This window comes from Schistocerca gregaria, chromosome 1, assembly GCF_023897955.1.
Source record: "Schistocerca gregaria isolate iqSchGreg1 chromosome 1, iqSchGreg1.2, whole genome shotgun sequence".
Lineage (NCBI taxonomy): Eukaryota > Metazoa > Arthropoda > Insecta > Orthoptera > Acrididae > Schistocerca > Schistocerca gregaria.
In genome coordinates, this window is record NC_064920.1 from 711,132,486 (window position 1) to 711,158,908 (window position 26,423).

The following is a 26,423-nucleotide window of genomic DNA, read 5'->3' on the forward strand; positions in this document are numbered from 1 at the left end:
CTGGTTTCTCTGTCAAAAAATAAAAAATTGGTGTTTCAGCATTTTTGGAAATTCAGCCACTAAAGGGATAAAATAGTTTTTTTAAAATAAATAATTAATAAAGAAGTACTAAAGATTTTTATGGCTACATCTATGACAATTGGTATGGCTCTTCACTGTCTGTAATACCACACTTGGTGTGATGATATGAAGATGTGTGTCATTGGGTCATACTTGTTTGAGGGAACTGGTGGACAAACTGATGTTGACTGCAGAACATATCTATCAATGCTTGAAAATTTGTTGCAACTGAATGTGGTTCCAGCAACATGGGGTAAGTGTTCACACAGCTAACTTTGTGAATAATTCTTTGAGGATTAAATTCCGTAGTCACCTGATTTCTCAAGATGGCAACATTGCTTGGCCCACATATTCCCCACATCTCAACCATGCATGTACTCAGGGGTTTTATCTGCCCAGTAGCAGAAGTTTGATTGTTAACAAAGCCAGATAAGTGAAAATGAGCTTCATGGCTCATCATAAGAACCAAGTCATCAGTCATCATTTCAGGAATTTGTTCTGAAAACACTGCATGTTTTCCTCCTACAGCCTTTAGTGGCTGAACTGTCACATTTTCTTAAGGAGTGATTATCACATTTCTAATACAGGTAGAACATTTCATGGAATGCTGTGATAGTAATCATTAGCCACAAACCATAGTACCAATAAAGCATTATGCAACTGGTGCTGCTGCTGTCTAATTATTTTAAATTACTATATTTATATAGAAAGTCCTTGGATGTAATGGTAATCACAGAGAAAACAATTATTATTTTTCTTAATTTAAGGAGTGTGTTTTGAGATAGTTCTATGTTTTGTTATAACTAAGATTTTTCCACAGTAAATAAAAAATAGTGACACCCATTTTTAATCCATTTGTACTGCAGTTTTTGTGTGCATGTGAGAATAGCTACACACGGTATGTGAAATGCACAAAAGGTGAGAATTAATTAGACACCAACATTCATTACAAACTGGGTGCTTTGCTACAGACAGTCACTTTTACAAACGGGTAAGAAAGTTCAGCTTACTTAGCAAAAATTTGGAGTGGGAAAATAGAAATTGGCAAAAATCTGTTAAAAAGTGATAAATTCCTGTGTCTGATCATCCATGAGGTGTATCAGTGTTATCTATATCCCCATAAATGTCATTTCTCTTTTCTTTTTCAGGAATGCACTTAATATTGTGAAGGATGATTTAATTGTGAAGGTGGATGAGCTTACGAGGTCAGTAAATGTTTGTCTTTTTTCTGCTTGTAATATTGGATATTGTGATATGAGAATGCAAGAATAATAAATTTACCTCTTGGCCATAAAGTGTTAAATTTGTTTACCAAGTAATGAGTGAGTGTGATAAGTGAGACATATGTTTTAAATATGTAAATAGATTATGGAACTTGTCAAGATCCACAAGGGCTTGCCATCACAGCTTTTTAGGAGGTGGAATCTTATTGTGAAGTTGCCAGAATACAGAAAAGTGTGTACTGAACAAACTTTTGAAATGTGTGTCTTCCAGAGCTGTGATAGGATCTAAGTACTCTTGTATAATACATATTCATGAATCAGTTGATGAACAATTTCATCATATTACTTTTTTATAAATTCCTTATTAGTGTTATACTACAAATTTTACAAAATTTTAGTGACATCAGTAATCATGGCATGGATATTTTACACTAGCTATCAACCCATTTAGAGCTCAACATCCAGCATACTGGGTTATGCAGTCTTGTATAACATACACATTAGTGCAAAATGCCCTTTCACTTCCTCCTACTCGACTGATGTTGAATTTGACACACGGGTTTTTATGACAAACTAATATGAGACTAATGATCTACAATTAATGATTTTAATAACTCAAATATGAAGTGCCTCCATTAATCCCTGAAGTAGAGTGTCCCCCTACAAGTATCTGGTTATTCAGTGCATTGTTTGCTCCCAACTTCTTTTTTTCCTTCTGTCAGTTATCTAACTGGTTATATGCAGCCAATAACAGACTCCTCTCCCGTGTCAGCCTCTTTAGCTCAGAGTAAAACTTGCAGCCAACATCCTCAAGTATTTGTTGGATATATTTGTCTCTGTCTTCCCTTGTAGTGTTGATCCTCTACTGCTCTTTCAAGTGTCATGGAACAATGTCCTATCATCCTTCCCCTTCTTCTTGTCTGTTTTGCACACATTCCAATCATTGCTAATTTTGTGGAGAACCTTCTCATTTCTTTATCAGTCTACCTAATTTTCAGTGTCCTCTTGTGGCACCACTTCTCAAATCTCTTCTTTCCCAGTTTTCTCACTGTCTGTGATTGACTGCAGTACACTGCTGTGCTCTCAGAAATTTCTTACTCAAATTGTGGTTGATGCTAGATATTAGTAGATTTCTTTTGGCCAGGAATACCCTCTTTGCCTTTGCTAGTCTGTTCTTTATGTCCTTGCTTTGTCAATTGAGAGTTATTTTGCTTCTACAGTAGCAGAATGCCTTCACTTAGCTTACTTTGTGATCCCCAGTTTTTATGCCAAGTTTGCCACTAATCTCATTTTTGCTACTCCTCATTACTTTCATCTTTCTTTGATTCCTGCTTAATCCATATTCTGTTCTCATTAGATTGTTCATTCTGTTCAACAGGTCGTGGAATTCTTCCATTTTGCTGACCATGGCAATGTCATCAGTAAATCTTGTCACTGACATTGTTTCAGCCTAAATTTTAATCCCACTCGTGAACCATTCTTTTGTTTCCTTCAGTGCATCTTCAATATGTAGGTTGAACAGCAATGAAAGAATGCATGAGCATTTCCTTTGTGGACTTCCAGTTTTAGTGTTCCCTCATGTTTTTATGTACGTACAGTATATTACTCATCTTTCCCCATAGCTTACATCTATTTTCCTGTGAATTTCATACATTTTGAACCATTTTACATTGTCAAATGCTTTTTTCTAGGTTGTCATATCCATTGACAATCCGATGCATGTGTCTCGATTTTACCAAAGTCTTGCTTTCAGTGTCAACTGCAGCATCAGAATTGCATCTTTTGTGCCTTTACTTTTCCTAAAGCCAAACTGATTGTCATATAACAGATCCTCAATTTTCTTATCCATTCTTTCATAAATTATTCTTGTTCCCATATATGAACTATAATTCACATGTCAACCATCAATTTTGGTGAGCTACCTTTCTGCTTAATGCACTTCCTATTAGATCAGATCAATACTTTGTTCATGTGAAGATTTTTTTTTCTCTAGTAAGTAATACAAAGCTGCTGTGGCCCGTGTATTGAATCGGTGCTTATTCAGTGTCACCTATCCATGTTTCAACACTACTGCTGTTACTTTCTTCCATGATTGAGACAATTGTTGTCCAAGAAGTTTTATATTCCAGTTTTTCAGTTAACTGTGAGATGAAGTGATTGATATAATTAAGTAATCGGATAGATAAAAAATGTACTCGGCAGAACACACATATAAAAGACTATAATTAGGCAAGCTTTTGGAGCCAGTGGCTCTTCTTCAGAAGATTTGAAGGTGAAGGAAGAGGGGTGAAGGAAAAGGACTGTAGAGGTCTAGGAAAAAAAGTAAATTTTTCTTCACCCCTCTTCCTTTCCCTTCAACTCTTCTGCTTGAAGAAGGGCACTCTGAAAGCTTGCCTAATTATAAACTTTTGTGTGTGTTTTCTGGTGCCGCTTGATGAGTAGATTTTTTTTTTATCTGTCCATTTACTTTATGCCCAAAATTGATTGTTTTGATTGATATAATTAGAATTTCAAAGCTTTATGTGGTGTTCAGTACATTTCCTAAAGTGTTAAGGTAGGACTTTTGATCTGCCATAGTCTGATGACTTATTCAACTTGTTTTGAAATACGACGTGTAGAGGAAAAATGTCACACCAACCATATTTATTTCAGTATGTGTTTGTAACCATTTTGACTTTTTCCAGCCTACCTAATTTGTTTTAAAAGCAAAATAAGAGTATCAATTCTGTTTAAATGCTGTTCAGACAGAAAGTGATCAGTAGAATGAAGATCTTCGTGCACTATCATATCATTAAACATGCACAATGAGGCAGTAAAACAATAAAGATATGCGATATCTGAATTCAGTTCTATGTTTATGCCTAATTTTTTCTAAAACAGTACACAGCAATCAATTTCTCCAAATTTTCTTCACTTGGGCAAAAGCATTTATCAGGTAGAACATTTTTGTGCACAGAAAATGAACATTCTGTGTCAAAAGTAGTGACAGGTGCATACCTAAGTGAAGTAGTTTGGATAAAGTCAAATCAAGTCGAAAATGTTTTACATTTTCATCACAAAATATTTTTTGCGATCTTCATGAACTCAAAATTAGAATTTGATCTTATACCTGTTCATCATAAAAGCTGCAACACCCACTTCACCATTTTAAGTTTTTCAGCTACTTTAGTAATTCTCAGAGATTCCACAATATACCTGTGCATTTCCAATTCATTATTGCCGCAGGAAAATGCACATATTTTGATTTGACGTAAATCGGGTCTTGATTCAAATCTGTCTTCTTGAATGCCACTTCAGCATCTTTAATGCAAGGTGCATTAATGGCTTTGAAAGTGTCTATGGCCCAAACCCAGAAAAAAAGGAGAAAAAGTTAGAGGCCTGTAACAAGGCATTCCAATAGAATGAAGCAAAAAAGATGTCGTGTTCAATAAACTGGCAGGAATTCATGGTCTCTTACCAATTTAACTTCTACATCTACACGAGTACTCTACTATTCGCAATAAAGTGCGTGGCAGAGGGCTCAGTGAACCGCCTTCAAGCTGTCTGTCTACTGTTCCACTCTCGAATGGCTCATGGGGAAAAACGGGCACTTAAATTTTTCTGTGCAAGCCCTGATTTCTCGTATTTTATCGTGATGATCATTTCTCTCTATGTAAGTGGGTGTCAACAATGTTTTCGCTATTGGAGGAGTAAACTGGCAATTGAAATTTCATGAGGAGATGCTGTCGCAACGAAAAATGCCTTTGTTTCAATGAATGCCACTCCAATTCACATATCATGTCTGTGGCACTATCTCCCCTATTTAGCAATAGTACAAAACGAGCTGCCTTTCTTTGAACTTTCTCAATGTCATTCGTCAGTCCCACCTGATGCAGATCCCACACAGCAATACTCCAGAATACGGCGGACAAGTGTGGTGTAAGCAGTCTCTTTAGTAGACCTGTTGCACCTTCTAAGTGTTCTGACGATGAATTGCAGTCTTTGGTTTGCTCTCCTCACAACATTATCTATGTGATTGTACCAATTTAGGTTATTTGTGATTGTAATCCCTAAGTATTTAGTTGAATTTACAGCCCTTATCAAATTTATCACAGTAAAAGATGGCAGCATTTATCCAGGTTCGCCATTTCATTAGAATTTGTTAAGGTGACAAAGCTAAACCCAGCAGTATATCTCTAAATGTGGCAACATGGAGAACTGCTTTTAAAAATACCTTCAACAGAAAAAAAGGTCGAAAAAGTCAGCATGTTGTGAAGGTTTGCCTTCTTTATTTCTTCATTGATTGTCCTCTGTGTTGACGTACTGGCTGAAAAAATTGGGGTGGAAGTGCAGTACTGTCTACTGTAAATGATGTAGCTGACAGGTACACATTGAGTTTCATAGTTGTTTACTTTCACTTTCAGCAACCCTCCCATACACACATTTAATATGGCCGGTGCACTGTTGTTTAACTTTCGATAAGCCTCATTCATAGTTTTCAGGTAAACCTCCACATACTGCTATAGTAGTTTACTGTTAAACATCTAAGAGCAGTAAAAAAACCTAACCCCATACTTCACATTTCTTGAAGAATAAAAAGGTATGTATGGAAACAGACACTGTCATTGTTTCAACATGTGGCCTGATTGTGTAACACTTATGTAATAGTTAATTTGAAGCATAGTTGTTGTTTCTCGTCTGAAACTCAGCCATGGACTGACGGGACCAAAAATCGGGCCCTTATGTATCCTCACAATAATAGGTGCTGAAACTACACTTTGTTCGAAGTTAAATTTACAGAAATAAAAATGGAAATGTAACTCATTAAATTTACTGACTACATCAAAAAATTGTTTCTTTTCAACAGTTTCTTCTACTACAAGGGTTAAGCCAAATTATTTGCTTAAATGATGAAATTAACAGATATTGTTACACAAACAATACTTTCGACAAAGCTGTTAATTACTTTGGAATTAATTAAGGGCTGACTTTGCTCACGTGTTTTCGAATACCGCCAAATAAATACTTAAAGATTGCTATTGTTTCGTCTCCCAAATGTTTATAATTAGTACAGAATTTATATTTGTTTATATGTCAACAATAGAATCTAAGTTACAAAACAATTACTGATTTCACCCTACAACAAAAGATGCTAACTAGGAATAGTGAAAATAAATTATAAAATCAATTACATACAAAAAACCTAAGCACAAAATTAGATCTGGTGTTATATTCTTTAAGACTCAAGGCCAACTTTTTTTCTTTTATGTAGATGCAGATTATATTCATGCACATTAATGTAAATTAGTTAAAATTGAATCTTAAGGAGACAGATGGCAAAATAAGAGTGGAAGTAAAATTAATCGAGCTTGCTTTGTCACAATATGACATAATGCTGCCAGAATTATCAAACCTGTATTTTTTGTGTGTGTATTTACCATGTTTGTTAAAGATATCAATATGTTCACATTATCATTATTATGGAAAGGATAGTTGCTACTCATCATATAGGGGAGATGCTGAGTGGCAGATAGGCACAACAAAAAGACTGTCAAACAAGTAAGCTTTCAGCCATAAAGACCTTCAATGGAATTGGATGCGCATCCCCCCCCCCAAATCCCTCGACACACACACACACACACACACACACACACACACACACACACACACACACACACACACACAATGCAAATACAACTTATACACACATGACCACACAGTCTCTGGCTGCCAAGGCCAGACTCTAGCCTCGGATTGGTGTGTGTGTGTGTGTGTGTGTGTGTGTGTGTGTGTGCGCGCGCATTTTGTTTTTTTGCCTAGTTCCAATGAAGGTCTTTTTAGCCGAAAGCTTACTTGCTTGACGGTCTTTTTATTGTGCCTATTTGCCACTCAGAATCTCTGCTATATGGTGAATAGAACGATCTTTTTCATAATATTGTCATTGTTCCATCCTGAATTTTCCTCTGCCTGTTCATATTGTCGTAGATAGACGTAATGTTTGAACTACATGATGTAGTGCATGTGTCAAACATGCAGTGTGCTTTAAGCTAGGATAAAATGTTTTAATTGCTTTCTTGGCCTTCATTGAATATGGGCCAGCATCGTTTAACAATAGGATCCTTTGTTTAAATTTAATGTTGTTGGTACAAGGTATATTGACTTCTGCCAATGTTTATCGAGCTGATCTGAGGCAGTTGAGCTCACTGTGAAGCTTATGGACTTCAGTAAAATTTGCAAAATTGCTCATGTCTGCACTTTTGGTGTAATTCATACGAAAAACATCAATAAAACATGCAGCTTATTGCAGTGTATGCCCTAAGGCCAAAAAATGTAATGTGCGTTATGAATGTCTAAATTCATTCAGTTGTGCCGATTAAATCTTCAAAATATGCATGTACTTCACAAATGCCCAAAACATGCGAATATGCATGTAACATGTGTTTGCATGGAAAAAATCTGACTCTAGCAATAAATTTCTCTTGCAGATTACCATTTTTCTCAGTTTTATAAATTTTTATTTTGTTTTAATAGAAGTTTTTTTGAAGGCTGCTTAAACACTTCAACAGCAGTCACTTACTTGTAACAGTCCTGGATAAGTAATACCCTATGCTTCTACAGTCATCATTCAGTCTTTGTTTCCTCCACTTGTTAATGGGTTTGTTCTTCACATTTCATTCAAAATTTTACAAATCCTTCCCTCGTCTTTTAGTTCGCATTATATTTTTCTTGGTCCGGGTATCTTTTCATGTCATCAGTTCTGTTGTTAATATTCTCATTTCTACTTCGTTCACTCTTTATGAATTATATTGTTCGTAGATACTGATGTTTCATATTGTTCGTAGGTTACTGATGTTTCATATTGTTCGTAGGTTACTGATGTTTCATATTGTTCGTAGGTTACTGATGTTTCATATTGTTCGTAGGTTACTGATGTTTCATATTGTTCGTAGGTTACTGATGTTTCATATTGTTCGTAGGTTACTGATGTTTCATATTGTTCGTAGGTTACTGATGTTTCATATTGTTCGTAGGTTACTGATGTTTCATATTGTTCGTAGGTTACTGATGTTTCATATTGTTCGTAGGTTACTGATGTTTCATATTGTTCGTAGGTTACTGATGTTTCATATTGTTGGTAGGTTACTGATGTTTCATTTTGTTTGTAGGTTACTGATGTTTCATTTTGTTTGTAGGTTACTGATGTTTCATATTGTTTGTAGGTTACTGATGTTTCATATTGTTCGTAGGTTACTGATGTTTCATTTTGTTTGTAGGTTACTGATGTTTCATTTTGTTTGTAGGTTACTGATGTTTCATTTTGTTTGTAGGTTACTGATGTTTCATTTTGTTTGTAGGTTACTGATGTTTCATTTTGTTTGTAGGTTACTGATGTTTCATATTGTTTGTAGGTTACTGATGTTTCATATTGTTTGTAGGTTACTGATGTTTCATATTGTTTGTAGGTTACTGGTGTTTCATATTGTTCGTAGGTTACTGGTGTTTCATATTTTTCGTAGGTTACTGATGTTTCATATTTTTCTTCGGTTACTGATGTTTTATATTTTTCTTAGGTTACTGATGTTTTATATTTTTCTTAGGTTACTGATGTTTGTCTGTCTCTCATAGAAATGTTCCCTGATAGTTAACTCCTGTAATGTAATCATAGCATCATCATCAGTTCCTGGCACTCTTGGTGAAATAGAGGACATTCTACACAGGATAGCCATTTGTTTTTGTGTATAACCAAGTGCTTTACCCCATTTTTCAAGCCTACAGCCGTTACTTTATTTTTAATCATGTACTTTTGTCTTCATGACTTCTTTAAGTTCTGAGAGAACAGTTGGTTGTAACAGTGTCTAATTTGTCAAAATAACACCTTCACCCGCATTATAACACTGATCTTACCAACCAAGAGTTCCATTTCATCACTTGGCTTTTGACAATACCCTTTTTAATTTCTCTAGTTTCTCTTTTCTGCTCTATTGTATGGTTTCCATCTAATTTTTATCCACAGAGACCTGTCCCTTTCATCCTACAATCTGACTGCCTTGATGCTTATAATGCTTGCTTCTGATATGTGTATGGTTTAACCCTCAATCGGAATCTGCTGGTTATGGAAGTGCAATCTGTGCATTTTATGCTGTGTGTTTGGCTGGGTTCTAATACGAACATTATTGTGAGGGGTACATCTTTCACATATGTATAATTTTTGATTTCATTTTAAATTTAATACTGATGTTTAGTATCTTAAGTTTATTCTGAATGTGTATGTTCTGCATGCAACAGTTATCACTGCTGGAAAATTTCAGACCTTTTATTTAATTGGTATGCATGGAAGTTTCTGCATTTTGATATTAATGATATGTGTGCTGCCATACTGGCCATTGTTAACATTATATTGTATTTCTACATGATAGTCGTGGGTCATACAAAGACTATTCTTCCCCAACAATCACCATCCCCGTCCATTCCTGCCTCAGCCTCTTACACCTCCAGAAATAAAGTTTTTAATAATAAAAAGCAGTCCAGATCATAATAAATTATTTATTTTTAATTTTGGTGACTGGTTTCGGTCCATGCGACCATCTTCAGAGCATATCCCCCTGATGATGTGAAGAGCCTGTTCAGTGTGTTGCTGTGTAGCACCTACTGGTGCCTGTCATACACCACAGTATGTGATAGGTACCAGGAATCCCAGAAGACATGTATCAAGCTCCACTGGTAAAGGACATCATGACAACAGAAGCAATCATCAAGTAGTGGCAGTGTATCGAGGAAATACAACAGAAAATAGGAGGTGTGGTTGTTTCCAAATGTGGTATCTGTGGCAGTTGTGAAAGACCACCATGACCTCACTTTTCTTACACACCAAGTTTCAAGAGGACAGAGACAGCATTTTATGCCAACTAGAACTGTCAGACTGAGTACACAAAAGGTAGCCACCATTTACATTGACCCCATATGTCAAGACGCAGCAGAGAATGTTGAAGGAGAGGGAGCTTCATCTTCGGCACCAATTTGTTCATCACTCGAATGTGTTATGAAGAATGCCCTTGGCCAAATCGGACTTAGGTGACCACCATCAAATGACAACCCAACATTGGACCAATGCAGGTGCAGCCAACTCCTCTGCCAAGTAAAATGTCCCACAGAAAAAGTAGACATTTGGAGGATGGAGGACAACACATTGGTCTGTTTTCACTGTGGATGTCCTGGATGTGCTCTAGTGCAGTGAAAGAAGTTGAGTATTTGACAGCTGTGGTGTTGTTCTCGTATGGGACATCTATGGTGTTATTCTTGTATGGGACTTCTTGCAGGCATCAAAGATTGCTCTGGGTGGTTTGTTTGCTGTTGAAGACACTGTTATTCCGCCATCACCGAGACAAGGGTCCAGTCATAACTCTAGATGCTCAGTTAAACTATGATGCTTTTGTTGATTGCGAAAAGCAAATATACATGGCAGCGATGGTCATTAGCATTATAGGTGATCAAGGAGAATCATTTATCGCTAATTGTCACAAGCAGCCTAAACTCGTCCCTAAGGTATGTCCATAGGGACAGCATTCTGTGGTTGCTGAAGTATCATGCTCTACTTACTATTACAGGCAACACAGTGAGAAAGCTGCAATTGAACTGCCAGTAGGATCGGGCCTGACCGAGGAACATCATTGGCGAGTGATAGGTGTTACGCACCAATTTTCAGACTCTTTAAAGTCCAGAGTGGAGGAAAGTTAGACTCAGCAACTTGTGGTAAACCACTGTATCGATACTGGGGATCGTCCATCCATTAGCCAGCACTATTATAAAGTGCCACTGGCTAATGACAGCTAATTGGGTAGGAAGTGGGAAGGATGCTGCAAGATGTCATTGAACCCTCAGCATTCTGGGCATCTTCTGTGGTCCTCTGAAGAAGAAGGATGACACGTGACATTTCTGTGTTGACTGTTGATAACTTAAGAAAATCATGAACAAAGATGTCTGTCTATTGCCGCACATTGATGATATCCTAGACCAGGCTGTTCAGAGTCAGCGCCTTGGGGCATGGGCTTTTTCAGGTACTCATGGGCTCGGCCAACAAGGAAACGCTAGGGGATAGGCTGCCCACAAGGATCTATTTCAACATGCATGCACACTGTTGTGTTAAGTTCCTGTCACTTAGTTGCTTCTTCCCAACTTGGCGAAAATGGCAATGGGTTGGTTCTAGAACTCATTCATTGCTATGTCCACTGCTGAATTTCACACGAGAAACCTCTGTTGGTTAGAACAACAACAGTGCTTCAAATTAAATGTGAAATAAGTGTTACACAATTAGGCCGTGTGTTAAAACGATGACAGTATCTAGTGATGAGTTAGTTCTAGAAACAACCCATTGCTATTTTTGCCAAGTTGGGAAGAACAGTTTTTGTTAGTTGAGAAAGATGGGTTGTGTCAGTGCCTTGTGTGTTATAATAAAGTTCTGAATATGATGAAGAAGTATAATACACAGCATCACTACATGTCTCTCCATGCAAAGCATTACAATGAGCTGGACAGTAATGCAAGAAAGCAACTCATTGTTACACTGAAGGGCGAAGTTAAGCAACTCGTAAATGTAACACAAAATAAATAAATATAAAAAAATGAATACATAGTTCTTCTACAAGCTCTGTATATGTATTGATTTCATTTATTCCATACTTTTTATGTGACTATAGTAGATTGCTGATGTTGACAAATATTCAACTGATGCAGCACTTCGAGTAAGCTGCAAAGTTGCACACATCATTGCAACTATTGGAGCACCATTCTCAATGGGTCCCTTGGTGAAATCATGCCTGCTTGCCATTGTCAAGTGCCCAGCTCCACCACATATTACGAAATTCGAAGGAGTTTGCCTCTCCAAGCAAATGGTATCTCATCAGATCCGCAATATGGCACCAATCTGGAAAATAACTAAAGCAGAAGTGCCAGACTTTTATAGCTATTTCATTAGCCCTTGAAAACAACAGATGTCACTGATGTTGCTCAGCTTACAACATTTATGAGGGGCATTAATTCAGAACTACAAGTTTTTGGGGAGCTGCTAGAAGTGATACCAATGGTGTACACAACCACAACAACATACTTGAGGTTATCTGTGAGTCTGGGGGGGGGGGGGGGGGGGGAAACGTGCTTGCCATGGGACACACTGTGTTCTGTGGCAGCAGATGGTGCATCACAAAATCACAAATGGTTGGGAGCCAGCAAGGTTTCATAACTCGTTTGAAGGGGAAAAATTTAGACAGAATTTCAGAAAGAAATATCAAGCACACACTGTTTTTTGAACCAGGAAGCCCTTTGTGCTGAAAGTGTGAAATGTGCTGACATCATGAAGATAATGGTGAAGTGTATAAATTTTGTAAGGTGACATGGTGTCAACCACAGCCAGTTAAAAGGCTTTTTGCATGTCTTGGAAGCATCCTATGATGATATTTCTTATCAATGCACAGTGCAGTGGATTAGCAGAGGCAGAGCTCTTGATATAGTTTTCAAAGTTTGGGAATAAATTGCATTGTTCATGGAAATGAAAATAGAGAGGCAACTATCACTCAGTGCCAAGTCGTGGGAAGTGAACCTGGCCTTCGTAACTTACATTACAAGGCACTGAAACAGCTTAAATATGTCACTTCAAGGAAAGGATCTAGTAATTGTTGATATGTGCAACAACATTAATGCGTTCATGGACAAACACCATCTTTTTGAAAGACAAATTTGTAGTGGGAACTTAAATTTTTTGTGTTGTTCATATCTTTGACTGACTGAAGAAATAAGTTTTGGTAATTATCAACAAGTTATTGTACAATTTCGTCAAAGTTTTGAGGCAAAGTTTCAGAACATGTATTGCCTATCAAACGAGTTAAAACTGTTTATCACTACATTTCCAGTTATACCAGATACTGTTCCTTCAGAAATGCAACTAGAACTAATAGTTTTGCAAAACAGCACACTGCTCAAGGACAAATATTGGAGTGCGACAAATTTGTTAATACAATATTGCAATCTTCTTGCAGAATAAGTTGCCAGATTAGACAGGAATGCAGCTGACTTCATATCTATGTTTGGCTCAACACATGGTTTTGAACAATTGCTTTCTGTAATGAAGAGAGTAAAATTTGCAGAAAAGTTCCAGTTGCACGACCCAACACTTAAAAGTATTCTGTGTCTTGTGGCAACTCGAGGTCAGACACCCAATATTTCATTAATCGTGAATAAATGAAAATGTATGTCTCAAACTAAACAAAGTGTTTATAACAACAAAAATAATCAATTATTGATAATATAATGGAACTGGACACATAAATAAAATTTACTCACCAAGCCACCACTTGCTGAGTAGATTTTTCTATCTGTCCATTTAAAGAAAATGTTTGCACATTTGGCTTATATTAACATTTTTTGTTAATTATAATGAGTCACCTGCATTGCCTTGTACATGGTCTCCTCCCTAGCCTGTGCTTTGTGCACAGTGCTGCATGTCAGCTGCTTGCCCAGCCCTGTCCAACTGTGACACTGCGCGCACATGCGCATGCTATTTACTCACTACTGCCCATCGGTTCACTGCTGCCTGCAGCTGAGCTTTTGAGCTGGAGCAGCCTGTCTTAGATGGTTTGAAAGGAGCAAAATGTGTGTCAGCGATATACGTGAAGACAGGCTATGAGCTTATCGAGAATGAGGAGGCTGGCCAGGAAAAAAACTGCCTTTGTAATTCCTGATGGCCTCTAGGGGATCGAAATTATACAGTTTGGACTATGTGATGCTCCAGCCACCTTCAAATGTTTGATGGACATCCAATTTCAACATCTTTAATGGATGAAGTGTCTTTGCTATTTGTGTGATTTTATCATTTAAGAAATTTCAAGAACGTCTCATCTGCCTGACAACTTGTTAAAGTTTTTTTCAGACTTAAGATCACTGCCTGTACCCCAAAAACTGCCTCATCGTCGCCCAAGAAATAAAAACGGTGACATAGTCCATCTCGATCCTGAGAAAATAAAAACAGTCACAGATGTTCCAACTCCTTGGCACAATTGTGATGTGAGTTTTCTCTGAATGTGCTCTACTAACAGCAGTTTATAAAGGACTTCTGTACTCAGGCACATCCTTTGCAAGATCTGCTACATGTAGATGCCAAATTTTCCTGGAGTGAAGCATAGGAAAAGTACATTTTTGGCGTATAGGAAGTGGTAACATCATCTCCAGTTCTAACATTGTATGATGAGAATGCTGAGACAGTAAAATTCTTACCAATGCTAGCAGTTTTCCAATAGAGGCAGTTTTAGGACAAATTCAGGAAGATAGAAAAGTGATAGCTTGCTACCAGAAAGTCCTTGCTGAACTATTATACAGCTGGGAAAGAATGCCTTGCTGTTGCTTGTAGCATCAAGAAGTTACAACAATATTTATTTGGCAAACTCTCTGGTCAACTGGTGAGATGGCACTGAAGCTTCATGAGTACGATGTCACAGTGGTATACAAAAACGGATGTGAACGCAAGAATGCTGACTGCTTTTCAGGTAATTATTTGTCGAAACTTGGATGAAATCTCAAGACACTATAGACTTCACACCACTCTCTTGCTCCAGGGCCACCAGCATGAACCAACAATGGATACACTGTTCTTGTTTCAACCAGATGATATTCTGGATCAGATGACTGTACGAAACATCTCATAACTAGGACCAATGAAGGAAGGCAACTGATTTGCATCCAGAACCCAGAGGCCCAGGAGAAAGACTGAGAGCCCTATACTGAAAAGCACCCCACCACCCTTCCCCCAGTGAGACACTGATTTGGTATGGATTTGTATGCCTGTGTGGAATGTGGGGCTATCAGAAAAGTTACTAAAGCATCACTTTGTGCTGTATCATATCATTCCTTGCTTGTAAGATTTCACGTATGAACATGAGGATTATGGCCTGTCATCAAGAAGACAAAAGTACAGTGACATCATCCACGTCCTCGTGGAGCCATACTGCAGTCCAGAAGCGCAAATTGTTGGTAGGAGGGTCAAAGAAACTGAAGACCCATTTGATGTTCGTGAAGTTCCCTTCGATGCTCATTATAATAAGAGGAGACCTCAGAAAGATCTAGATCGAGGGGGCTGTTGTTAGCTTTAATGAAATTTTCTGAAACAGCAGGTTGCTGTTTCTCCAGGAGAGCATGCAATACCTTCCCAGGAGAGGGAGCAGTGCTACGAGGTATAGTGCATGCAGTGTTGCGTAGTGGTTAGCTTCGCTGGCTGGCATACTGCGAGTTGCCGTTTCAAACATGGCGACCAGCAGTTATTTTGTTCCTTGTATTTTGTAATTCCTGGGAGGTCCTCAAAATATGTTTGTAATGTTTCATTAATCTAGAATATTCTATGTGTGTGTAAATGGCAGCGTTCTGGAGTGTTTTCTATTTTTATAAATAGCACGACTCTCCATACAGGAGCTCAGATCTGTTCTGGCTGTACACTGGTGTTTGTAGTAAATGTACTTTCAGTTCTAAGTGTCCTTTTTAATTGATGACACTGCATTTTCATTTGGACTTGAATGTGGCTTTGACATGATTGTGTCAGACAAAGTTTGTGTACAGACACTACATATATAAATTGATCATTTATCAGCATAATCAGCGTGGTGGTGATTAAGACAGTTGTGTTAATGGTGTACTTGCTCTCCCTTCGGCAAGTGTCTGTCACCTTTCTGTCAAACTTTATCATCATGGTACTGTGTAGTTTCTCATTTTGTCTTATTCAAATGAGAAACAGGGAACAGTGAGGAAGTGGCTTGACATAGGAAGTGGACTTGATGTGACAAAAAAATTAGCCCAGCTTTATGACAAAAGCTAGTCTTTGTGGTGATAGTACTGAAGGGGGGGAAAAACAGTAAAAGTTAATATCATCTGAACATATGCCGGTCTGAGTTGAAGGAGTGGATGGATGAAGCTTTATATTTTAAACGCTCATTAATCTGAGTGAATGAATAAAGTGTCATTTATTGTAATTTTCTTGTCTAGATGTTGCAAGGTGCTGGGGTGGAGAAGAGTTTGTACCTCTTTAATTCAGACGAATTTTGCATGAGAGGAGTGCACACTCACAATAATTTAATAAATATCATAATCTATTCAGAAAAAAAGAGAACTTTATCATAATAAACAACAGGAAATGGGATTCTGGATATATCTACGAAATGACATGCAGATTACATATTACAATGAGATTTATTCTACATCAGAACGTAAAGGCACATGATTATCGACACAGACAGTAGGTTAAAAGATAGAATATACTGAAATATTATGAGAATAATAGTTGGCTCGAGAACAAGGGGCTCCTACTCTCTGTGACGCAGTAGATTGACGATAATGACTGGAGGTCCTAACGAATCAAATATTAATCTTCCGACTATGTAGCAGTATTGCAATTAGTAGTGAGAGCTCAAATGGGATCATATGGAGAAACAAGCAAGGTGGACTTGTAGCAAAGCAAGCGCGTGTGCTGCCGAGGGATTCAGTATAAAACTGATAAGGTACTACAATGCCGGAGCCACAAAATACGTACCTGTACTGAAATCTGCAGCACGTCGTTGGTAGGCAGTGTCCTGATGATGTAGGTGTCGACTTCTGCTGTGCAGCAACTCTGTGTCAGCCCCTGGCCTTGAAGGCTGTCTGAGAATTCTGAGCTCTTCCGAAAAAGAGCGACCAAGTCGTAAGATCGTCCGACTCCGACAAAGATCAGATCCTGAATTCACTGCCCGCACAACGCAAGAGCAAAGCCAACATTGCTCTACTTCCTATTCTCCTCAAAAACTGCGAATCAGCATTCAGTTCCAATTCCAAAATTCCCCCACACTGTCTCAGAACATCATTCGCCCCAATAGCGACTGTTGCACCCAGACAGTTGCACCCAGCAGGGCGTGGTCCACAAGTATTCTCAGAATCGAGGACAATGCAGTCAGTCGGTGCCAGGTATCTTCATTCGAGACGCACCGGAACGGTAAACACATAAACTGAAATGACACTCAGCCGTCTTGCAGGTCGTTTCACCCTGCATTCAATAGGCGAAACTCGACCAACGACAGTCGTTCCACCAGAATTCAGGGAAGTGCAGCCCCCAACCGGAGATGCCTTGTGCTGTGTCCTCCGATGCTTGCCACCCAGGGAAGTAACCCAACATGTATAGGAATCAAGTGAAAAATATTTTTTTGAGCTCTCAATACAAATACTCTCATTACAATAACCTTATTCGGTCTTGTTACTACTGTGCAATGACATAGAACATTAATAAAATTGATGAAAATGAGAGGAGACATGCAAAAGAGGGCATGGAACTTCTCAATGTTCATGATGAAAAGCTCTTTTGACGGTATTATGAAAGGATAGATTGCTATGCACCATATAGTGGAGATGATTACTCATAATATTGTCATCATTCCACCCATGATTATCCAAAGCTGTCTTCAGGGTGGTGCAGGAGTCCTAAGACATCATCATCTCCTTTGCTAATGTTTATGTTGTTCTTTTTATAAATAATACGAATGTTTTTGTTGTTATGTGTTTGTGTGGTTGTCTTCTGCAGTAATTGTTATAATCAATTATTATTGGTTTTTCTGATTTTAGATGAAAAAACCAAAAATAACTGATTTTGTTGTTGTTAGAAAATGATAACTTTATTGAAGCATTCAATGTTTACATTTCCAGTGAGCAGGAGATAATGCGAGAAGAACTTAGGTCATTGCAGAATTTGAAAAGCCGCCTCCAGCAACGAATTCAGGAGCTTGAAGAAGAAGTTAAACGAGCTAAGGAGGAGGCAGAGAAGGCAGCAAAAGCTGCCAAATCAGATGATGAAGTGAGTTCTTCGTATGACAGCATAAGTAAAACTTCATAGCATAGTGGCTTCTCCATCGGTGCACCTGTAATCATAATAATGTATGAGGTCTGTTCAAAAAGTTCTGGAACATTCATAATTTCGTACCAATGGTATATTGGAGCGATATGTGATTGGCAACCCTGCGTATGCTTGTGTTTAGTGCATAACTGCCGGAAATTTCATTGTGGTTTGTCTGTTAGTTTCTGTTCAGAGCTGTATTGACTAGAACATTGAGTGACACAGTTTGCGAACTTCAAGATGGCAGAGTTACAGGAACAACTCACTTGCATTAAATTTTGCGTGAAATGCAGGAAAACTTGGACACACACACACACACACACACACACACACACACACACACCAAGGGAAGCTTACAGGGATGAGTTCTAAAGCTGTACTCAGTGTTACAAATGGTCCACACAGTTTTAAAATAGCCAGATGAAGGTTAAAGCTGACCCTCTTTCAGGACGCCCTTCGTCTACCAACTACACTCATGTCAGGAACATCAATGAAATTGAGCACTGTCTGAGAGATTGCAGAAAAATGTAACATTCAATTGGACCATGTCATGAAATACTGACACAGCATCTTGGAATGCATCGGGTTGCCACCAAGTTGGTTTGATGACTCTAGAGTCAAGACCAGAAAGACCTTAGTTTTGCATTGCGTGAAGAGCTTTTGGATCATGCAAATGAGAATGAGATGTTCCTTAAGAGAATCATAACTGGAGATGAGAGGTGGGTCTACAGGTATGATGTTGTTACATTGAAAGGATGAATATTTGCAATGATAGATGAGATAAAAGAAAATTCGCAGATGGCGCTTTGCACGCTCCTGCAAGAGGCTTACCAAGAATGCTTTCAGAAGTGGAAACAGCATTGGGGCTGTTTTATCAATTGTGGAGTACAATATTTTGAAGATCATGCAGAATAAGTAAAAGATAAGCAATGAAAATTTGTGGACAAAGTTCCAGAATGTTTTTGAACAGGTCTCAAATATTTCCATAAATTAATGTGGAAAGTTAGAAAGTTTACATGTTACCTTTGCTTTTTTTGTTTTATTACTTACAGTTAAACTACTACATTAATAACATGCAGAATACAACTAATGAGTATAACCCCATGCTAAGCTGAACACTTATTTGTATAGAAAGGAAGAGTCAGTTCAGAAAGTCGTTAACAAAATGACAGGAATAATGGCAAGTAATTATCTTCAGGATGTGCAACTCCCACTATTACTGATTGAAGCACTTAAAACACAGAACTCATTGCTTTCTAAACAATAGGTATGTTATACATATGGTTATGGAAAGTCCATGGTAAAATATAAGTAATGGGAGTAAAGCCAACAGTGCAGCATATAGTTAAAGTGTCTTAAAACTTTGCTAAGCTTCCAGATGATGGGCGTGGATGTGGGTGCAAGTGGCGATTCTCTGTACTAGTTAGCTCTAAAGAAGAAAATCATCTGAAGCTTAGCAATGTTTGTGGCCCATCAATCACTTGACACCAAAATTCTGTTGTGGCGCAAGGCAACATACATCAAATAAATGTTAGTGACTATTATTCTCTAAAAAAAAAAAAAAAATGTAAAAAAATCACACCTGCCGTGTGTGCATTGTGGGTGCCGATACCAGTTAAGAGAAATATCTGAAAGAAGTGTCTTGACGGTGGCCTAATTTTGATGTCCTTGAGTGTCTTACAGTTTCAAAATTAATCTAGGTTATGTCTAAGAACAGCTTTTATAAATTTTTATTTAGAGTAAATATAAGTCAGTAAAATTTTGTCTTCTATTGGTAATATAACGACATACTTGTTGATAGGTAGAGAAGATTAGAATGTTTAACATGAAACTTTGTTTATATTTGTTTCATTGACTATTACAAAGCTACAAAATACAGTTAAACCTACCAAGTAAAACACTTTCTCTGGTAAAGTACAAAATTATTCTCATCATACAAAAACATCTCGAGTGCCTTTATAACGCATTTCCTTCATAATGCCCTGATTGTGCCCTGCACAAGACATGCCTTTCCAAAGTGTATTTTCTATAAGATTGAAGACACTCGTGGACATTTGTCAACAAACAATTACAACTTGAAAAATAACAACAGGGATATGTTAGCTAATGTTAACAACTGGACATTAAAAATATTATTCATCATGCAGGTACAGAAGTTAATGTTCCGCTGTTATGTTCCCAGTGTTGTTGAGCTTTATGGTAAGGTAACAGCTTTTTAGCAGTGGTGAAAGTGGTGACAATATTGAATTATGATGAAATCATGAAACTGTCATAAAAAGTAATTGTAAAGTGTCTTGGGATGCTATCTTTGACATTGAGTGTCATTTTGCAAATGAGAGGACTTGAAACAAATGACTTTAAAGGGACAGTAACAATAACACACCTGAAAGTGAAGCCTATATGTGGTGAGTTGGAAAAGGTTTTGTTTGATGGGTACACCAAGCCAGAGATCCATAAAAAATGTCTCAGTAATTCAAGCGAATGCTGTGGAAATTATGAGTGACATTACTGCTTGTACAGTTTGGTTCAAGAGATGTGAACCACACGATGGGATTGTTTACTGACAAAAAAGGTGATGTGGCTGAATCATGAAAGTGATGATATTGCTTGGAAAAATGGTGGTCTACCATATCTAATGGTGCAATAACAAAATTGTGACCTATTTAAAGCTGACAAGTTTGGACCAACCCCACGTTGCCGTCTCCCCTTCCCCACTTCCTAAAATAGGCCCAACATGTCTTTCAGCTCATTGGAAGAAACAAAATTTTGTGCTCGTGTTGTATATTTACGATTTTTCCATGCTCCTTACTTGAATGGTATGGGAATGATATGGTATGGTATGACAAGTGTATTGGGTGGAATTCAGTTTGGCAGAAAGTGTTAGAAAACTGTTTTAAACACCAGTAAAGACTTAAGCAATAAACACTTAAAGTTTCTTAAAAGCATGTTGTTTCTGTGCTGCCAAAAGTATTGGATAAATTATTTAAAGATCTTATGTTGCTGCATATATATGTTTCTTACAACGGAAGCTGCCAGTATAGTGCTAATAACTTGTTTCTTGTTTATGACCTTTTTTCATTCAGTAAGCATTTTACCCCCATAATTTTGAGTAGTACCTTAACGCTAAAATCAGCAGTCAAACTTCTCCATCCAGGATGCTTCAAGACAGCACTGAATTTGTCAATTGTGCAGAATTCACAACAACATACTGCTGAAAGTTACTTTTGCCTCATACACTAGCACTGTACTTTTGGCTACAAAATTCAGAGATTTATTCATTCCATAATTTAACAGCTTCCTCCCACATAGTTCCATCTACTACTCTTTTCATGACTGAATAGAGATCTTGCAGTTAGTGTTTTGTTCCCAGTACTAACATGAACTACTACTGTAAATATTGATTTATATAATGTCAAATATTATATAAAACAATAAATTAAAGCAAATATGTTGGAGATGTGACTTCTTTTTTAACTGAATTTTTTTACTGATTTAGTAAATTAAAATTGGACTAGTTGCTACAAATCCCAATTGAATCAATTTCATATAAGAGTGCAAAACCAATTACATCGCTAAATTGTTAAAAATGTAGATATAACTATCAAACTAAATTTTGAAAATATTTATTTATTTAGAAAGGTCATCAGTCTTCTGACTGGTTTGATGCAGTCTGCCACGAATTCCTCTCCTGTGGTGACCTCAGAGTAGCACTTGCAACTTATTTTCTCAATTATTTGCTGGATATATTCCAGTCTCTGCCTTCTTCTACAGTTTTTGCCCTCTACAGCTCCCTCTAGTACCATGGAAGTCATTCCCTGATATCTTAAAGATGTTCTATCTCCTGTACCTTCTTCTTGTCGGTGTTTTCCACACACTCATTTCCTCTCTGATTCTGCACAGAACTTCCTTCTTCCTTGCCTTATCAGTCCACCTAATTTTCAATATTTGCCTGTGGCATCACATCTCAAACGCTTTGATTCTGTTCTGTTCCAGTTTTCACACAGTTTTCACTACCATACATTGCTGTGCTCCAGATGTACATTCTCAGAATTTTTCTCTCAAGTTAAGGCCTATGTTTGGTACAAGTAGACTTCTTTTGGCCAGGAATGCCCTTTTTGCCAGTGCTAGTTTGCTTTTGAAGTCGTCCTTGCTCTGTCCGTCACTGGTTATTTTGCTGCCTAGGTAGCAGAATTCCTTAACTTCATCTACTTCGTGCCCATCAGTCCTGATGTTAAGTTTCTCGCTGCTCTCATTTCTTCCACTTCTCATTACTTTCATCATACTTTGATTTACTGTCAATCAATATTCTGTACTGTGCTGATTAGATTGTTCATTCCATTCAGTATATCATATAATTCTTCTTCACTTTCACTCAGGATAGCAATGTCATCAGCGAATTGTTTCATTGGTACCCTTTCACCTTGGATTTTAATTGCAGTCCTGAACTATTCTTTTATTTCCATCATTGCTTTTTCGACATAGATTGAACAGTTGGGAGGAGGGGGGAAGGGGGAGGAGCAAGACTACATTCCTGTCTTACACCCTTTTTAGTCCAAGCACTTCGTTCTTGGTCATCCTGGCTTTCCCTCCTGGCTTTTGTACAAATTGTGTATCACCCATCTCTCCCTATAGCTTAGTATTATTTTTCTCAAAATTTTGAACATGTTGCATCATTTTACATAGTCGAATGCTTTTTCCAGTTCAACAAATCCTATGAACGTGTTTTGATTTTTCTTTAGTCTTGCTTCCATTATCAGCCGCAGTGTCAGAATTGCCTCTCGGGAGCCTTTACATTTTCTAAAGCCAAAGTGATTGTCATTTAGCATACCCTCAATTTTCTTTTGCATCCTTCTGTATATTATCCTTCTTAGCAACTTGGATGCATGAGCTGTAATGCTGATTGTGCGATAATTCTTACACTTGTCAGCTCTTGCAGTCTTCGGAATTGTGTGGATGATATTTTTGCAAAAGTCAAATGGTATATCACCAGACTCGTACTTTATGCCCACCAACATGAAGAGTCATTTTGTTGCCACTCCCCCAATGACTTTAAAAATTCTGATGGAATGTTATGTACCCCTTCTACGTTATTGGATCTTAAGTCCCACAAACCTCTCTTAAATTATGATTCTAGTTATGGATCCCCTATCTCTTCTAAATCAACTCCTGTTTCTTCTACTGTCACATCAGACAAATCTCCCCCCTAATAGAGGTCCTCAATGTGCTCTTTCCACCTATCTGCCCTCTCCTCTACATTTAACAGTGGAATTCCCATTGCACTCTTTATGCCAGCACCCTTGCTCTTAATGACACCGAAGGTTATTTTTGACTTTCCTATATGTGGAGGTAGTCCTTCCGGCATATTCTTCACATTTTTCATGCATCCATCTCATATTAGCTTCCCTGCACTTCCTATTTATTTCATTCCTCCTGTATTTCTGTATTCCTGAATTTCCCTTAACATTTTTGTACTCTTCTTTCATCGATCAACGGAAGTATTTCTTCTGTTACCCATGGTTTCTTCCCAGTTACCTTTTTTCTACCTATGATGGCCTTTTTTAGAGATGTCCAGTCCTCTTCAACTGTACTGCCTACTGAGCTATTCTTTATTGCTGTATCCATAGCCTTGGAGAACTTAAAGTGTATCTCATCATTCTTTAGTACTTCCATATCCCACTTCTTTGCGTATTGATTCTTCCTTACTAATCTCTTGAACTTCAGCCTGCTCTTCATCACAAACATATTGTGATCTGAGTCTATATCTGCTCCTGGGTATGCCTTACAGTCCAGTCTCTGAAATCTTCTTGTGTAACCTAGTCTTTTTCAAGTATACCACCTCCTTTTGTGGTTCTTGAACAGAGTATTTGCTGTTACTAGCTGAAATTTATTACAGAACTCAATTAGTCTTTCTCCTCTCTGATTCCATGTCCCAACCCCATGTTTTCCTGCAACCTTTTCTTCTACTCCTTCCACTACAACTGCATTCCAGTCCCATGACTATTAGATTTTCATCTCCCCTTACATACTGTATTACCCTTTCAGTATCCTCATATAATTTATGTATCTCTTCATCTTCAGCTTGTGATGTCTGTGTGTATATGTGAACTATAGTTTTTGGTGTTGGTTTGCTGTCGATTTTGATAAGAACAACCCTATCACTAAACTGTTCAATGTAACACAGTATTTGCTCTCCCTTTCTATTCATAACGAATCCTACTCCCGTCATATCAGTTTCTGCTGCTGTTGATATTACTCTATTCTCATCTGACCAGAAGTCCTTGTCTTCTTTCCATTTCACTTCAAAAATCCATACTATATCTAGATTGAGCTTTTGTATTTCCCCTTTCAAATTTTCAAGCTTACAACATTTCACATCCCGACTTGTAGAACGTTATCCTTTTGTTGATTATTCAAGCTTTTTCTGTTGGTCACCTTCCCCTTGGCAGTCTCCTCCCGGAGATCCAAATGGGGGACTATTCCGCAATCTTTTGCCAATGGAGAGATCATCATGACACTTTTTAAATTACAGGCTACATGTATGGTTATACTCAATCAAAAATTATTTACATACTAGCTAAGTACCCAGAACTGCCCTGATGTACGTATTTATTTCAGTTCTATTAGTCCATTTCCTCCCCCCTCTTCTCTCTGTCCACCTCTTCCGCCCTTCCACTCTCTGGCCATTTTCTTCTGCCCTCTGGGTGTATCTGCGGCTTCGTCCCCCCTTCCCCCGCTCCCCTCCCCCCCTCCTCTCTCTCTCTCTCTCTCTCTCTCTCTCTCTCTCTCTCTCTCTCTCTCTCTCTCTCTCTCTCTCTCTCTCTCTCTCTCTCTCCCTCCCTCCCCCCCCCCCCTCTCCCCCTCTCTCTATAATCTCCTACTTATTATTCCTTTCAATGCCCACCTCCACTTCCCCTTTCTCTGTCCATCTCCTCCACTATGTTACACAATGATATAATTTTGTAAGTACATTTAGCAGCATATGTGGATACTGTCTTCTAAATGTGTTATGAATAGAGTTAGCAGCACAGAAGCAACAAGTGTAAACGTCATGACATGTCTGATGCGGCAGTTTTACTGTATGAACAGCGAAAATGTCGTTATGGGGGGTGTCAGTGAAAAAAGGTTTTGTAAAAGTTTGAAATTATGTGCAAAGTTTGTTGCAAGTGACTTAATGCTCTCGTTCTCCAGTGTAGATGAATAGAATATGGGCATTTGTGTATCATGACGTACACTTCTTTTTCACCTCCACCACCACCCCTTTGATAAATAGGTTCGTAGTCGCACAGTGATCCTTTCTAAACAGTAAGTAAAATGTGTACGAAATTTGGTCGAAATCAGTCCATTGATTTTGCAGATGTGGTACATGGGTGCTTACGTACATACATATGTATTTCTTATGTGTGTGAATATTTTTTCTGTGATATGGTTTTGACGAAATATAGCCTGCATGGTGCCCCTAGCTATGCAGAACTTACCAGTTAAAACCCCATAAAAATCCAGGTTAATATGTTCAGGCAGACAGACAAAGTTGCAATAAAACTTCTGTGATCAGATTTTCATGAATTAAAGCTTATATTTTCCTCCAAACTATGCTTAACTTACCTGTCAAAACTCCATGATAACGTGTCTAATAGTTTTGGAGATTACAACAATATTATGAGAAGGATAGTTGCTACTGACCATATAGTGGAGATGCTGAGTCGTGAATAGGCACAACGGAAAGACTGCCACAAAATAACCTTTTCGCCAACAAGGCCTTTGTCAAAAATAGATGACACAGATACGCATGCATGCACACATGCACATGCAAATGCAACTCGCACAGACATGACCACAGTCTCTGGCAGCTGTAGCCACACTGAGTTTTGGTTTTAGAGTTAGCATGTTCAAAACAGATAGGCAGGGCAGTTTTACAGATTCATTATTACTACAGATGTTTTTATTTTGTATAATGTTGCTAACCAGTAATTACCTCCAGACAGTGAAAAATTTAATACTACCAGTGGCTATGTTTACAGTTAGATGGCAGTATCCTAGCTTTTGATAGTTCCTTCCTCAGGGAGGTGAGAGGGGTTGGTTGGTAAAGATTAAAAACGAAGGGCAAGTCACTCAGACTTCAGGATGAGAGGGATGCACCTATAATTTCTTTTGCGTGAATTTTACTTTAGATATAATAAATAATGTGTGCAAAGCGAGAAGAAGTTTGTCTTGTATTAACGCCTAGTTGTTTCCAGAGAATGTTTATTGAATAGTATGTCTATTTGAGACTATTT

The 26,423-nt window shown here is 37.9% G+C and overlaps 1 protein-coding gene across 27 annotated transcripts in view; it reads left to right on the top strand.

Moving 5' to 3' along the window:
• Positions 1-26,423, top strand: part of LOC126365838 (C-Jun-amino-terminal kinase-interacting protein 4) — a 249,852-nt gene that overhangs the window by 55,597 nt on the left and 167,832 nt on the right. For all 27 annotated transcript variants that reach the window (XM_050008650.1, XM_050008678.1, XM_050008553.1 and 24 more), the window contains 2 exons: positions 1,209-1,265; positions 17,964-18,111. In XM_050008650.1, the coding sequence (XP_049864607.1) occupies positions 1,209-1,265; positions 17,964-18,111 (205 nt within the window). The remainder of the gene's footprint in view (positions 1-1,208; positions 1,266-17,963; positions 18,112-26,423) is intronic.